The 16,820-nt window shown below is 42.3% G+C and overlaps 1 protein-coding gene across 8 annotated transcripts in view; it reads right to left on the reverse strand.

The window, feature by feature from the left end:
* Positions 1–16,820, reverse strand: part of erc1b (ELKS/RAB6-interacting/CAST family member 1b) — a 1,197,549-nt gene that overhangs the window by 693,474 nt on the left and 487,255 nt on the right. For all 8 annotated transcript variants that reach the window (XM_078568271.1, XM_078568270.1, XM_078568269.1 and 5 more), the window contains one exon: positions 9,005–9,165. In XM_078568271.1, the coding sequence (XP_078424397.1) occupies positions 9,005–9,165 (161 nt within the window). The remainder of the gene's footprint in view (positions 1–9,004; positions 9,166–16,820) is intronic.

The following is a 16,820-nucleotide window of genomic DNA, read 5'->3' on the forward strand; positions in this document are numbered from 1 at the left end:
ATTTGGATGTGCACTTGCGATGCCATGGCATACAAAGCCATGGGCCTAGTGCTGGAAAATGGGATTAGAATAATTAGATACTTGTTTGACTGGCACAGACTCGTTGGGCCAAAGGACCTTTTTCCGCGCTGCAGACCTCTATGACTCTATGAAGTACACCCACAGTGCTGTTCGGAAGAGAGTTCCAGGTTTTTGACTCAGCGACAGTGAAGGAACAGCGATAATATTCTAAGTCAGGGCAACTTTCAGGTTGTAGTCTACTGCCCTTGTCCTTCTAGGGTGGTAGAGGTCATGGGTTTGGAAGATGCTTTTGAAGGAGGCTCGGCGAGTTGCTACAGTGAATCTTGAAAATGGTACATAATGCTGCCACTGTGCATTGATGGTGAAGGGAGTGGATGTTTAAATTGGTGGATGGGATGCCAATCAAGTGGGCTGCTTTGTTCTGGGTGGTGTAGAGCTTCGCAAATGTTGTTGGAGCTCCACTCATCCAGGCAAGTGGAGAATATTCCATCAGACTCTTGACTTGTGCCTTGTAGATGGTGGAAATGCTTGGAGAGTCAGGAGACGAGTTACTCACTGCAGAATTCCCAGCCTCTGACCTGCTCTTGTAACCACAATATGTGTGTGTGTGGCCGGTCCAGATAAGTTTCTGATCAATGGCAAACTCCAGGTGATGGTGAGCGATTCAGAGGTAGTAATGTGATTGATTGTCATGGGAAGATGGTTAGATTCTCTCTTGTTGGAGATGGTCATTCCCTGGCACTCGTGTGGTGTGAATGTTACTTGCCACTTATCAGTATATGCTTGAATGTTGTTTGGGTCTTGCAGCATCTGGACATGGACTGCTTCAGTGTTTGAGGAGTTGTGAATATTCCCAAATACTGTGCGATCTTCAGTAAACGCCCCAATTTTGATCTTCCGATGGAGGGAAGGTCACTGATGAAGCTGCTGAACTGTTAGTTCTAGGACACTACCTTTAGGAACTCATGCAAAATGTTGTGGGGTTAAGATGATTGGCCTCCAGCAAACACAACCATCTCCCTTTGTGCTAGGTATGATTCTAACCAGTAAAGAGTTTTCCCTATGATTCCCATTAACTTCAATTTTACTAGGGCTCCTTGATGCCATACTTGGTCAAATAATGCCTTGATGTCAATGGTAGTCACTCTCATCAAACCTCTTGAATTCAGTTCTTATGTCTTGTTTGAACCCAAGGCTGTAATGAGATAAGAAGCAGCTTGGCCCTCACCTAACCCAAACTACACATCAGTGAGCAAGGTATTGTTGTAGAAGTGCAGCAGGATGGCACAGTTGATGATACCTTCCATCACTTTGCTGATACTTGTTAGTTGTCCTGGAACAGCTTAGCTAGGGATGCTGCTAGTTCTGGAGCAAAAGTCTTCAGTACTATTGCCGAGAAATTGTTAAGGTCCATGTCTTTGCAGTATCCAGTGCCTTCTTGATATCACAGGGAGTGAATTGAATAGGCTGAGGACTGGCATCTGGAATGTTGGAGACTTCAGGAGGCAGGAATGGTTATTCACAATGCACTTCTGGCTGAAAATTGTTGCAAATGCTTCAGCCTTGTTTTTGCACTGATGTGTTGGGCTCCCCCATCGTTGAGGATGGGGATATTTATGGAGACTCCTCCTCCAATGAGTTGCTAAATTGTCCATCACCATCCACCACTGGATGTGGCAGAACTGTAGAACTTTGGTCTGATTCGTTGGTTGTGGAATCACTTAGTTCTGTCTATTGTATGCTGTTTCCACTGTTTAGCCTGCATGTAGTCGTGTGTTGTAGCTTCACCAGGTTGGTTAGAATATGAGGGGCTGGCCAGGAGAGTATTGGAATAATCTTGTCTTGAGGTAACAAAGGCATGGATGAAGGTAACAACAGCAGATGAGTTGAGGCAGGGGAAAAATCATTTATTGCACTCAGATCCTCCTCTAGCCTTCCATCTCCGGAGATTGTCCAGTCAAGCCTGCTATTGCCCAGTGAGATATTAGCCCCCTATCAGTTAATAAACTGATAATAAATGATCTGAAAAATTATTTAAACATGTCCCCTCATGTGACAGTGTCATATGAGCTGGGACATGTTTGTGTATCTCGCAAATTTTATTTTATTATTTCATTAAGCTTTCAGGAAACCTCATCCCACCCGTGGATGAGGTTTCCTGAAAAATGCGAAGGCCGCTCTGGGCTCTTCGCCTGTCCGCCAACCTTAGGGTTGGACGGGCAGCGCTGTTAAGTAGCTTAATTAGTTTCCTAATGGCCTTACTAGACCTTTGACAGTTTGGTGGGCACGTAGCCGCCTCTGGTGGCCTGCCGAACTAAATATCTAAATGACGCGCGATGAAGTCGGGACGCAAGCTCGACTGCATCGCGCATCATTTTGTATGTTGACGTGTCGGGCCCATCCCCGCACGCCGATGGCAATATTCTGGCCCATATAACAAAAAGGACAGGGGACAATGATGGCTGGGCAAGTTGGGTGCCAAGATTCACAAAATGGGCTACTCTAAAACCATCATGTTGACAGATCACATGGTATGGTGTAGCTGAGACTGGATTCAAGGGAATATTTTGTTTCAGAGGGTGTGAGGGGGCAAGAACCATGGTGGGAAGTTCCATTGCATTGCCTTACATTAACCGTCTTCCAATCTTTAATAGGGCACAAATGAACAAACATTGGAACTTCAAGAAGAGAAAATTAGTGCCAGGAACCCAAGTGTGCACTCCAGGATCCAGGACTTTTCAACAAAGCAGTTGCTGTGCCATTCAAAGTGATAACTGCAATACATCCTAAATACAGGCAAATCAGACACTCACCATAAGCACTATTGATAAAAATGTATAAGGTACATATTTTGAGCGGTGAGAAGAAACGCTGAGCTATAAATACTGGTTGCAATTTTACTGGCTTGCCGCCAAGGCCAAGTGTCAGTCCCGAGCCCATGTGTTCAAACAGCAAGACCACGGAGAGGATTTTACCAGAAACTGGCCGCTGCCAGGGCTGCCATCCCATTAAGGATGGTAGTCTGCCTCTCCCAGCTGCGACCTAATCAGAGGGCCACCAGCGCCACCGACAGGTGACCACTGCCAAGGCTGCAGAGAAGAAGAGTGGGCACCTCAATATTGAAGCACCTCAAAGGGACGTTGGGAATTTGTTTTAATGCTCCGAAGCCAGGTAAGCAGGCCACAACGAATGGAGGAGTGAATCATTCAGTAGTAATGTCAGACCAGTGGGAATAACCATTGCCATGGGAAAATGATCATCAATAAAGGAATATTGTGGTAAAGTGAGGTACCCTGTCCCTTTTAGATGATGCAGGTGTATTGATCATGTGACAGCATTGGCAAATCACTGTGCAGCACGGGCAACTGGGAACTGGAAGCCTAGTTCTGAAGGTTCCTGAGTGAGCACGTATGATCTAATGCTCTGCCCTATGTCTCAATAAACTATTACTGTTTATTCTTACATCACTCTCTCCCCGTTTTTGACTTCAAGCAGCAACTGAATAGAACATAGGAAGACGTGCAGTTAGAGTTTGGTCGGCCAAAAACAACACTATACAGGCAGAAGGAAAAATCTTGAAATAATGCCTTATGGAAGAGCCAGAAGAAATAGAATCAGACATCCATTCATTATATAACCTCAAAGTGGGTAGAACCAAGCCAATCCAAGTAGTCATTATAGTTAACGGGCAACCCATTAAGGTGGAAGTTGATACGGGAAAGTCGATGTCCGTCATTGGAGAGCATACATTTAGATATCTGAGTAAAGGAACCCATCCTTTGAAGTTAGAAGTTTCGGACACAAAGCTGAGGAAATACACGGGCGAAGAAATAAATGTGAAAGGGGTATTGTCAAGTCAAGGTGCAGTATGAGGAACAATCTGCAAAATTACCTCTATTTGTAATGTCAGGCAGGGGACAGAGTCTCCTCAGAAGGAACTGGCTGGGAGAGATAAATCTTGATGGCCAGCTAAGTTCCCAATTCGAAACTAGATGTGTTGCTGTAAGAAAAAATGAGTACGCAAAGACCCAACAGGAGAAGCCCATAGAAGTGTTACACCAGGACAGAGTTCAAACTGAAGTCAACATCCTTTGAAAGGAAATAGAAAATCTATTAAAGGACTTTTGTGCGCTACAAAATTCAATCAGCTCCCAATTTGAGCCACGAGAAATATATGAAGAAGAAAAGGAAAAGTTCAGCCTGTCTCTGGCAGAGTTGAGGAACGAATTAGCTGAGAAGAGGGAACAATATGCGATTCTCCCGGAAACTATTAATGAAAATAGGAAATAATTGGAAGAGCTGAAGCTGTGTAAAAGCCCTGAAGTTTTAAAGCTAGAAGGCCCTGAATTCTCAGAACAGCTGTTGGAAAACCCAATTACTGAGCTCATTCATGTTCAGCTCGCGCCTGAGTCTAGTCCAGCCAACAACAAAATTAATGAGAAGAAAAAGAAACGGGTCAGTGCTCCCAAGAAAAGGTCACACAGGAAGAAAGAGAGAAATTGACAGTCCTCAGAAAGGAAAACAAAAATATATTTTTTCTTCCTTTTACTCTTTCCCCTCACACATCATGTGGTTCATCGCTGTATTGCTTTGTGCTTGTTGCCCTTTATCTGTTTCAGCTTGGAGGGGGAGAGGCAGCAGGAGTGAACTGACTGCACCCAGAAGATGGTGAAATCATCCACTAAGGGACATAGTGGGCGAGTGCCCCTGAAAAGGAGATCTCGGAAACACAAGCTGAGGTTGTTAGGCTACGACGCTTAACCCATCAAAGAAGGCCTCCTGAGAGACTTGATCTGTAAATAGTTATTATGTAAATAGTTAATGTGTTTTAAGTTTGTTAGCCGTACTTTTAAGTAAAGGGGGAGAGATGTGGTAAAGTGAGATAGCCTGTCCCTTTTAGAGAATGCAGGTGTACTGATCATGTGACAGCACTGATGAATCACTGTACAGTGCAGGCAACTGGGAACTGGGGTCTAGTTTTGGAGGTTTCTGAGTGAGCATCAATGATCTGGTGCCCTATGTCTCAGTAAACTATCACTGTTTATTCTTACATCAGTCTCTTCCCATTATTGATTGCAAGCAGCAACTGAAGAGAACATAGGAAGGTTAGAGTTTAGCAAATCTGCATCTATAATTAAGACTCAGTTTTAAAAAGTTTTAAAGAGGAGAGAGCTACAGCTACCGTGGGGACCATGAAGAGGACATAAGGAGGCCACAAAGGGACATAGATAGGTTAAATGAGTAGGCAAGGACATAGTAAATGGAGTATAATGTGAGGAAATGCGAAATTGTCTACTTTGGCAGGCAGTATAAAAAAGCACAGTATGTAAATGGTGAGATATTGCAGAGCTTTGAGATTCAGAGGCATCTGGGTGTTCTGGTGCATAAATCACAAAAGGCTAGTTTGCAGTTAAGTAATTAGGAAAGCTAACAGAATTTTATCGTTTATTGTGAGGGGAATTTTATATAAAAGTAGGGAGGTTATACTTCAGTTGTACAGGACACTGGTGAGACCACATCAGGAGTACTGTGTACAGTATTGATCTCCTTATTTAAGAAAAGACGTAAATGCATTAGAAGCAGTTCAGGGAAGGTTTACTAGACTAATACCAGGAATGGGGGGGTTGTCTTATGAAGAAAGGTTGGACAGGCTAGGCCTGTATCCACTGGAGTTTAGAATAATAAGGCAACTTGATTGAAACCTTAAAGATCCAGAGGGACCTTGACAGGGTGGATGTGGAGAGGATGTTTGTTCTTATGGGAAAATCTAGAACTAGGGATCCCTGTTTAAAAATAAGAGGTTACCCATTTAAGACAGATGAGGATAATTTTTTTCTCTCTGAGTATGAGTGTCTTTGGAACTCTCTTCCTCAAAAGGCAGTAGAAGCCGAGCCTTTAAATATTTTTTTAGGTAGAGATAGATAGATTATTGATAAGCAAGGGGCTGAAAGGTTATTAGGGGTAGGAAGGAGGTTACAATCAGATCAGCCATCATCTTTTTGAATGACGGAGCAGGCTTGAGGGGCCGAGTGGCCTACTCCTGTCCTAATACATATGGTTATACGTTCGTAATTACTATTTACGACTGAGAAGATTAATTAATCCAATTTACTAAGCCAAATCCAATCTCATGATGGAAAACTGAGTTCTTTTGCACTGGAATTACAAGTGCATCCTGCTGGCATTACTATATAACTAGAACATAGACAACAGCACTTGTTGTCAGTGGTCTGTTTTTCCACAGACTATAAATCCTGATCTCTGCATTCCATCTACACATTGACTGGCTTTTTCATGTGCAGCAAATTATTACTGCAATGGCAACATGGATTTGCCTCCATACAGTGCCACCATTACAAACTTACAGTAGAAAAGAAAAGAAAATATTTGGCACAGTTTAAAAACAAATGTGTTTTATTTGTATAATTATGTAATTTTTAGTGACATGATCCTTTCAAAATTAAACATATCATGCTTATAGGATCAATAATATATCCTTTGTTCATTGATGTATGAGTTAGCATTGCTTGGGCACTCAACACGCCTTTGTCAGAAACAACAGATCTCACCTACTAACATCAGGTCAGCATACCTGAATATTTTTCTGGTGCTGGGAGCACAGCAGCTGGGCTGTCAGGATTTCGCATGTAATCTAGAGTTCTGGGTAGCTATTCAGCATTGACAGCCTTACCCTGCTTAAGGAATGGGCACAGGGTAGCTTGGTGATGGTGGCACTGGGCAGAAGATTTTTTTAAAACTGGGACTTCTCTTTCAGTTCATCTTCTGAATGCACAATGAGTTAGCTGCAAAACTGCTCAGCAATTCCAGTAATATTATTTGGAGGTCCTGCAATTTAGTCTGCTGTCAGAAGGCCAAGTGCCAAGACTCCTACATGCCCAGTCTATAACAGCAAGGTGTGCAGTGTGGTTGGAGCCTTAATGAGGTTGGAAAATTCAGCATGAATTTCATCTAAAATAACTAAATTATTTAAGAAACGCACATGCACGCTTGTTGGGTGATCCCATTTTATGTCTTCAAATCACCTTCCAAAAAATCAAGCACAATGTGAACTGAGAATGTGGATTCAGGTGCCTGATGTTTTGACCCATGCTCCTGTCACAGCTTTATATCATGGATGGAGTCTCACTAAATCAAGCCTAAAATATGAAATTAAGCCATTTTAAAAATAAACCATTATCCCTTCCTGTGCACATGCTTACAATATTGGGGATGGGATGTATTTTGTACATCCATGGTTCATGGAAGCTGCCTTCAAACAGAAGCAATTTTAGTCATTTAGGTTTCTGAAAGACTTAGGTTTCTGAAAAGGTCTAAACCTGTCAGAGTTATTTGGAGAGGTCAGGTACCCCTTTGGGAGAGGTCAGGAACTCCTTTGAGATTGTTAAGCATAGGCATGAATGTGCATGAAAAATGGATAAGGTATGCGGAACTGTCAAGTCATTTAAATTCCCTGCCTTTTAAATTTTGAAAAAAACAGCTAGCAGGCAGTTGAAAAAAATTAGTGCTTGTAATTTCAATAAATGTTTGCTGACATAAGCCCGTGGGCCATCATTTTAGTATTATTTCTGCTTGACTGCTTCCACAACCTATCATTATCACAGTAGGGGTGGGGGGGGGGGGGGTGCTGTACATTCACAGCTTGATTCACAGCTCCAAGTGGTTATAAAGAGATTAGCTGCCTTTGATATTGGGCCGGGAATACAAATGTTTGTTTTTATAAGGGGTTAAGAACTTGAAGGAACTTAAATGTATTGAATGGGCTTTTATCAATTAGAGTTTTTTTTAATATAGTGAACTCTGTAATAGATGCTTAGAACTTTATTTCATCTCACCATGGTTCCTGAGGTCTGCCCATGATGGATACTAGGTGAGTTGACATGGAGTCTGGAAGGGCAAAGGGTGGTGGTTGGGGAGCATGGGTTGGCCTGAAAGGAAAAGGGGCCATGAGGTTGAGAAGAGGGTCAGGTGTTGGCATGGAGGGTATGGGGGTGATAGAATAGGTGGAGGCATAGGTTAGCATGGAGGGATTGAGAGGCCATGGGAGTGCATGGGGGCATGAGTTGGCATAGATCAGGCATGGGGATTGTGTTGTAGGTGGTTTGGGGGGGGGAGGTTAGGGCTAGAGGGCCTTTTGTTGTACTGTTATTATTACAACTGGGACAAGCACCGAGATGGGCCTTTTATGCAGCCCACCTCTGTACTCGGCAGCCCCTGTGGATGCCTCTGCACTGTTTCTGCAGTGGCGAGCCTGCCTTCAGTTAGCAACCGCTTCCCTGGAACGAAAATCAGGTGGGTCTGGGCAGTTTCTCCTGAGCCAGGTTTGTGGGGTCGGGAAATTTCCTACCTCTGCATACCCAATTTGAGAACGAAAATTCAGGCATATGTGTACAAAACATGTCTGATAATAATTTCCTTTTACGAACAACAGAATACACTAATTCCATTTATTATTCTCTCAAGATTCCAACATGCAACAAAGAATCAAGATCTTAAAGGCATTTGTTCAAGTGGTAACTGAATAGAGTCAGTACAAACATATTGCTTTCTCAGATAATACTGACACAGCTATACTTTGTTTGGTATAGATCCCTCTGCTCTGATTCCTAACCTAGAGAGATGCTCTTCAGTGACTTCTTATGACAATTGTGCTCAAGGCAGCCATGGTATGACCCACCTTCCTATGGGGAAACACCTAATTCCTGCTCGCTATTTCCCCAAGGGTGTCAAGGCTGAAACATACTGACTGAAGAAATTTGGACGTGAATCTATGTTCTACCACAATGTGCTACTCATTCAAATACAGACTGAGAACTTCTAATCCATATTGCAGCAAGAAACTAAAGCTTTGAAGTACAGGAGAAATTAAATGTGATTTAAAAAAGCAAACAAGAAAATTGTGTGGGAGAGGTAGATGGAATACTACTTCATAAATGAAACATTGAACGGAAAAGATTGCCCTTACTTCATTTCAAGGACTTCCTCTAGGTGCTTCCTCCTCTCAGCACGCAGGTTAGTGAGATGGGCTTCCTTTTCTGCAAGGGACTGTTGGGTAGAGGACAGCTTAACATTCATCAGCTCCAGTTCTAGTTTCACTTTTTCCATGGCTGCCATTAACTCTCCCACCTACAGAGCCAAAAATTTGAGGTATATGTAAACAACAGTAACATTTAAATAACACTGACATTCAAATCAGTATCAACTTAAATGCAATAAACACCAAACTGGATCAATTTACATTACATTTAAAATAGCTGAGTTTACCATCTTACAAATCCAAAACTTTCTGCAGGCCTTTACATTGGCTCAATTTGTAAATGGACACATGATGTACTGGTCAGCCAAGCAGACCAGGAATGCTTCATGTTTAATCCCTGTAACGTGCTGAATTCCTCTAAAATAATATTGAATATTAAATAATATTGGATGAAAGAACTTAGTATCCATGTATTAAATTAAGAAAGAATTCAGATAGAGCACCCACTCCTGATCCATTATGCCAATTACTCCTTAAAGTCCATTGTCGGGGGGGGGGGGGGAGAGGGGGGAGTGTGGGCATCGGATGAAGATAGGACTATGATGTGTCGTAATCCAATCATTTGCTGACACTGATCGTAATCCAATCGTTTGCTGACACTGATTGTCAAGGTACATATTAATAAAAATAGATTCAAGGGCTGACTTTTTATACTGATTATTCAGCTTTTCAACATACGTGTCAGCTTGTGAACAATTCAATGACAAATAGATTTTTTTTCATCAGCTGGGCATGCCCAGAAATTTCTTTCTGATTAATAGGTAAATTTTGCAGCTTATTTGTCATGTTTTGTGGACACATATACTAAACGAACATAGCCATTCAAGACAGCTATCAGAAATTCACAGCCTTTTTAATATATGTTGTTACGAGGATGTGCGTTGTTTTTTTTACAAGAAAAAGATACCATTTCTAATGCCTCTTTTCCTGGCTGGATTTTAATAAACTGTAATCCTATTAAGACAATGGAGAGGCTGCCAGCCAGTTACAATATAAAACAATATAAAATCTCGCATTCCACCCAAATAGAATAAAAAGGAACAGACTCTCAAAGCTCCTGGGGAGTGTGAAAGACTCCATCTCCTGTTGGCTTTTGCACTAATACTCTTCAAAGGTTCCTCAGATGTGCGAGAATGGATGTTATTTTTCAAATATTTCCAGGGAATATTGTGTTATTCTGTAAAGAAGGCTGGGTGTGTGTGTGTGATTTAATTAAGCTGGGCAAGATATTGATAGGAGTCAGGTTTTCTGAGGGGTTTAAAACATGAAAAGTATAGAGGTATTAGGTTGAGGTACAAGTAAGTAGGTTAGATCTAACATATGCATTTTTTGATAAGTTCAGAGTTTGTTTGAATATCAATGGGGAGTCAGAGGTGAAAGGAAACATGTTTGCATCTTGTAGGAGTTCTATAGGTAAATAGCAGTGGGGATATTATATTTTATTGACCCAAAAGCAAAGACATAAGACAAAGACAAAAGCATAGAGACATAAAAGATTTTATATTTGGAAGGATTTGCGTTTCAAAGAGGGGTGAGAACAATGGAACTGGGGATGGAAGGGATAAAAGGTATTTTAGAGTTAGTGGAGCTGGGGAGATAGCTAGAGCTGTTTGAACTGTTGGGCTGTAGCTGGAGCTCCAGGCTGGGAAGGAATGCCATTTGAACTAGCCATCCAGTCAAGCCAGAAAAGTCTTGGACTGCAACATGCAGTTTTATTCTGAATTGAATTCCACTGCAGAGTGGATGAGGGTAGAGGTCATATGGTATGCCTTTACTGCAGCTACAGCTGCTTGCCTTAGATAATATTACTGGATTTCATAGTTAGACATCTATAAGGGATCGCTGCCTGGAAGGTGTTTACTTGTGGGTTTGAGAGAGGTTTTATTGAGAATGTTTTGTAAGACTAACCCTAATTGTCTAATTGTAATCTTGTGTGATTAAGTTTTCTTTTATTCTTATTAATAAAACTTTTACTTTTAAATTTTGAAATCCTAGAAGTGTTACTGGATCTCATACTGCTGAGATCGGTACGCCATCTTCTCGTTTTCAGAATACAAAAAAATGGTATGGCCCGGAAGCCAAATTTCCTTCTGGGATTTGGTATGTGCAGCAATTAGCACCAGCTGTGGTCATAACAGATGAGACATCAAAATGTAATTACTTTTTCTACAAAACAATGACGACAGCAGACATGGTAATCAAATTCTTCTGGAATATACTGCCAGCAAGGCTTTTAAGAATGGTTTACAAAGCCAAAGAGCAGAGGTTGGAAGGTTGCAAAGAACCATGTCTTTCTCTCTCTCAGAAGTATCGCGCATAGATTTGCAAACTAACCATTCTGAGAAGAGAAATCAACTGCGAATCAATCGAGATCTTTTGGGGATGTAACATGGAAATAAATTTGTTCTGTAAAACTACAACCAGGAAGACAACTGAACAAAGTAGTCGCAACATGGAATCACCGCATTGCAACGAGCCAAAGGACAGTTAATTGTATATTTCATTGATTGTTTATTTCCTTCACGAATTGTGAAGAAATCTTTAAGTCTGTCCTTGTATTCTACCATCTGTACAAGTGTGCACACATTTGGGGCCCACGGAATGTGCGTGATGTATGAACACTGGTTGCGATTTCCCTTGGTTTTTTTAAAATTCGGGCAGTTGGATCAATAACTTATCTTGTTTTTTGTTTTAAACTCAGAAAACCTGTCCGATTAATTATTTATAATCTGAAAGTGAAATAGTAGGGCTCCTGTAGTACTGGCAAAGCACATCCTCTTTAAATTCACAACAAAACTCTGTTATGGTCAGACCTGGAGTGGTAAGATAAGTGAGTCAATTTTTACCTCTTTTCACGTGGTTGTAACAGAAATTTGGGGGCTAACTCACCAAGGTTCCTTAGGCAGCACCTTCCAAACCCATGGCTGCTACCATCTAGAAGGACAAGGGCAGCAGGTACATGGGAACACCACCATCTGGAAGTTCCACTCCAAGCCACTCACCATCCTGACTTGGAAATATATTGCTGTTCCTTCACTGTCATGGGACAAACTTCTGGAACTCTCTCCCTAACCGTACCGTTGGTTGCAGCGGTTCAAGAAAGCATCTCACCACCACCTTCTCAAGGGTAATTAGGGACGGGCAATAAATGCTGGCCTAGCCAACAACGCCTACATCCCGTAAATGAATAAAAAACCATCCAGGATCAGATCCCACAGATAATGAGAGACTTGGAGTGAGGAAAGTAAATTGTTCTCTTGAAACAAGTTTTCCTGAGTTTACGATACTAAAGTGTAAAACTGTCCACATTCGAAGCCGGTGCCTTTCTAGAACAGATGGAAATTACTTCTGATAATTTAAAGGTTCTATCCCTCGAGGAGATGAAAAGTATAGCCAAGGAGTTGGAGTTAAGAGTTTTCACCCAAAAGCCAGGAAACCTGAGCTTAAACCCATGGCCAGACAATTGGATTGCGAACCTGAGAAAAGTGAAGAAGGAAAAATAGCTTTAGTGAAATTATAGCTAGAATAAAAACAGCTAGAGCTAGAATTCCAAAGGAAAAGAAAGAGAAAAAGAGAGAGAGAAAGGAAAGGGAGAAGGAACGAGCTTTCCAAAGCGAGATGAGAATGCTCGAAATGCATGGGGACAGGCCCGCTGTGTCTACAGAAGGCACCCCAGCTCTGAGTACCGAGTTATTCAAGTTTGTTCATTCAATCCCTAAGTTTGATGAGGAAAAGGTGGAAGCCCTCTTCTTCTATTTTGAGAGAATAGCTCAGCAAGTAAGGTGGCCAAAGAAAGCTGGACACTGCTACCTCAAAATAAGCTATCAGACAAGGCTCACAAAGTTTACTCCCTGTTGCCTGATGAGAGTTTGGCAAACTGAGGTGGCAAAGAAGGTCATTTTAAGTGCATATGAACCGGTGCCGGGGGGCATATCGTCAGAAATTCCGTGCCCTTCCAAAGTGGCAGGACGAGGAGTACATCAAATTTGATTGGCTTAATCAGCTAACGTTCGTTCGATGGAAACGAGCACTTAAGGTTAAGGCCACATACGAAAATCTTTGAAAAATAATCCTCCTCAAAGAGTTCAACAATTTACTCACTCTCCCTACAAAAATGCACATAGAGGAACAGAAAGTAGCAAGGGCCAGGCAGGCAGCACCTCTGGCTGATATTATGAGCTTGCCCACAAGCCTGCATCCCAAAGGAAACCCTTCCTGAATCACCCCCAGAAACCTGGAAAGGATAGGAGGTGGAAGAGTGAAAGGAAGCCGAGCACTCATGGGAGAGAAGGAATGACTTAAAACAGAGAGAACCCTCCCTAGACCAGAAAGGATGGCGCTGGGAAAGCCTGTGTTTCAATTGTCATTAGGCAGGATGCCTTCATGCCAATTATTGGAGGTTAAGGGGGAAAGCCCATAGGATTTATTGGGGCACATAGGCCCTGTACAGAAAGGAGAGTCAGGCAGAGTACATAGCAGACCAGTTCTGACCACAGCAGCAAGTCCCTGTAAGCGCAACCCTAAGAGTGTGGGTGAAACTAGCAAAGTCCCTGAGAGTTACAATGATTTTGTGTCATAAAGAAAGGTATCCTATTTCAATGAGTAAGCCGGGAGTCATACTGAGGGATACTGGGGCAAGCCATTCTCTACTGTTAGGAAGAGGCATGACCTTGTCCCCCAGAGAGACCAGTATAGGCCAAAGTGCTGGTAAAGGGTATCAAGGGAGAATACATGCCCATACCTTTATACAGGGTGCAACTGGAGTGCAACCTTATTTCAGGACCAGTGACCATGGGAGTCATCCTCAGTTTACCTGTGGACGGGATTGAGCTGCTTCTCAGAAATAACCTGCCAGGATCAAAGAGGGTAGCGTCCCCAGTGGTTTTAGAGAAGCTGGGCGAGGTCAGGGAGACAAAGCAGCTGCTGGAGAAAATCCTTGGCATTCTTCTTGACTGTGTGGTGACCTGGTCTATTGCTAAACAAGCCCCATCAGAGGAGGCCAAACCCATAGTACAGACAGATCCTGCCATCTGGTTATCCAAAACCTTTTTCAGGAGTTTAGAAGACTCAAAGGGTACAATGAATAGATCTTCCTTGATTGCGGCTCAGCAAGCTGATCCGGTGCTAAAAAGGTTAGCACATTCTGCCCAAACTGAAGCTGAAACAGAGGGAGTCACGGAGTGCTATTATTTTAAAAACGAGGTACTGATGAGGAAGTGGAGAGCCCCCCTCACAGACCTGCAGATGAGCAGCAGACAGGGATTCACCATGTAGTGGTGCGGATGAGGTGCTGAAGTGAAATATTGTGGCTAACCCACAAAATTCCAATGGCTGGGCATGTCGGTATATGTTCAGTCAGGCTGCACCACTTTGGTTTTACATGATGTGGATGTGGGAGAGACGACTCCCATTAAACAGAATCCTTGTCGTCTAGGTCCAGAGAAACTAACCCAAATCTGGGAGGAGATCAAATATATGCTGGAGCACAAACTAATCGAGCCCAGAAACAGCAGCTGAAGTTCCCCAGGTATTCTCATGTCTAAGCCGGACGGCTTCACAAGGCCCTGTGCTGATTACTGAAACATTAATGCAGTAACCAAAGCTGATTCCTACCTGATGCCCCACCTGGAAGGCTGCATAGACAGATAGGTAACACAGCTTACGTCACTAAGATAGAGTTATTAAAGGAATACTGGCAAGTGCCTTTGACCACCCAAGCAAAGATAACTTTGCCTTCATAACTCCAGATGGGTTATACCAGTGTTGAGTCATGCAGTTTGGACTCAGAAAAGCCCCAGCCACCTTCCAAAGGCTGATGAACCAGGTAGTGACAGGCCTACTCAAGTGTACCTAGACACCTGGGAAAGTCACCTAGAACAACTTCAAAAGGTTACAGTTCAGCTGACCTCGTGGTCAACCTCACAAAAAGTGAGTTCGCTAAGGCTCAGGTGACCGACCTAGGACAGGTGGCGGGTCGAGGACAAGTGCTTCCCAGAGCTGCAAAGGTACATACCCACAACAAAATGGGAAATAATTAGATTCTAGGGATGTGGGGTTTCTACTGCAAGTTTGTCCCTAATTTCATTAACATCACTGCCCCACTAACAGGCCTATTGTAGAAAAAAGCAAAGGTAGTGTGAACAGAGAGGTGCCAAAGAGCTTCTGAGAAGCTGAAAACCATTCTAACAAATGAACTGGTGTTAGCAGCCCCAGACTTCAATAAAGCACTTAGTAGTCATCGATGCTAGTGACCTTGGGGTAGGGGCTGTCCAAGTCCAAGAGGACAAATCAGGCATAAAGGGACAGTTTGGTAGTTCTCCAAGAAATTGAACAAGCAATTATTCCACTGTGAAGAAAGAAACCTTTGATTACTAACCCCTAAACACGTCAAGATATATGTCGGAAATGGCTACATAGAGACTACAGTCTATACAGACCACAATCCCTTAATCTTTGTAGAGAAATTCAAAACCAAGAATGCAAGACTATTTTATCAGAGTTTGCTCCTCCAATCATATAACTTAAAAATTACCCACATTGCAGGGAAAAATAATGTGATTGTGGATGCTTTGCTCAGAGTTTAAAAACTGCATAGGAACAAGAGGTCGAGCCTCAACTGAACAGGCTCAATAAAGTAAAAAGGAAGATGTGAGGGTGTGGATGAATGTATGGGTTTTTTTTTATTATTATTTGTGCTTCTTCCCACTTTTGTAATGAAATGAGAGTGAAACTCATTTCATTCCACGTGGTGAAGTGTTACGAGGATGTACTTTTTTTTCATAAAGAGACAATTTCTAATGCCTTTTTCAGGCTGGATTTTAATAAACTGTAATCCCATTAAGGTATTGGAGGGGCCGCAAGCCAGCTATAATATGCAAGCTCGCATTCCACCCAAAGGGCGTGAAAAGAAACAGACTCTAATACCCCTGTCTATACAGCCAGAAAGACTTTTACCAAGCCAGAGAGCAAAGATCGGAAGGCAATACTGAAAGGCTGCAAAGAGCCATGTCTCTTTTTCTCGGAAGTATCGCACACAAATTGCAAAACAACCATCCTGAGGAGAGAAATCTACTGCAAACTGAGATCTTTTGGGGATAAAACGTGGAAATCTATTTTGCACAAATACACCCTGGAAGACAACTGAACAAAATGGCCACATCATGGAATCACCGCATCAAGGCCAGCCAAAGGACAGTTGGTTCTATATTTCTTTGATTGCTTATTTTCTTCACGAACTGCAAAAAGTCTGAGTCAGTCCTCGTATTCTACCATCTGTACAAGTGTTTGTATGTGGAGCCCATGGAATGTATGTGATGTATGAACGCTGGTTGCAATTTACCTAGACTTTTTTTAAATTCAGGAAGTAGGGTCAATAATCATATCTTGTTCTTTGTTTTAAACTCAGAAAACCTGTCTGGTTAATTCTTTGTAATCTGAAAGTGAAATAGTGGGACTCCTGCAGTACTGGCAGAGCACATCCTCGCTAAATTCACAAAACCCTATTATGGTTGGACCTGGAGTAGTAAACTAGGGGAGTCAATTTTTACCCCTCCTCTTGCAGCCATAACAATGTACACTTCCTGTCAACTTTTTGAATATAAATTTCTGTACCCATGTTTATAATGGAAACTGCACATCAAGTTCAATTTTATTATTTGGCGTTCTTATTTCTTTTAACTAGAGATTTAGACATGAGGCACTTTCTGTGGGTGGCTTTTAACTGCTTAACCGAATAACAAGTAAC

Source organism: Cetorhinus maximus, chromosome 22, assembly GCF_964194155.1.
Source record: "Cetorhinus maximus chromosome 22, sCetMax3.hap1.1, whole genome shotgun sequence".
NCBI lineage: Eukaryota > Metazoa > Chordata > Chondrichthyes > Lamniformes > Cetorhinidae > Cetorhinus > Cetorhinus maximus.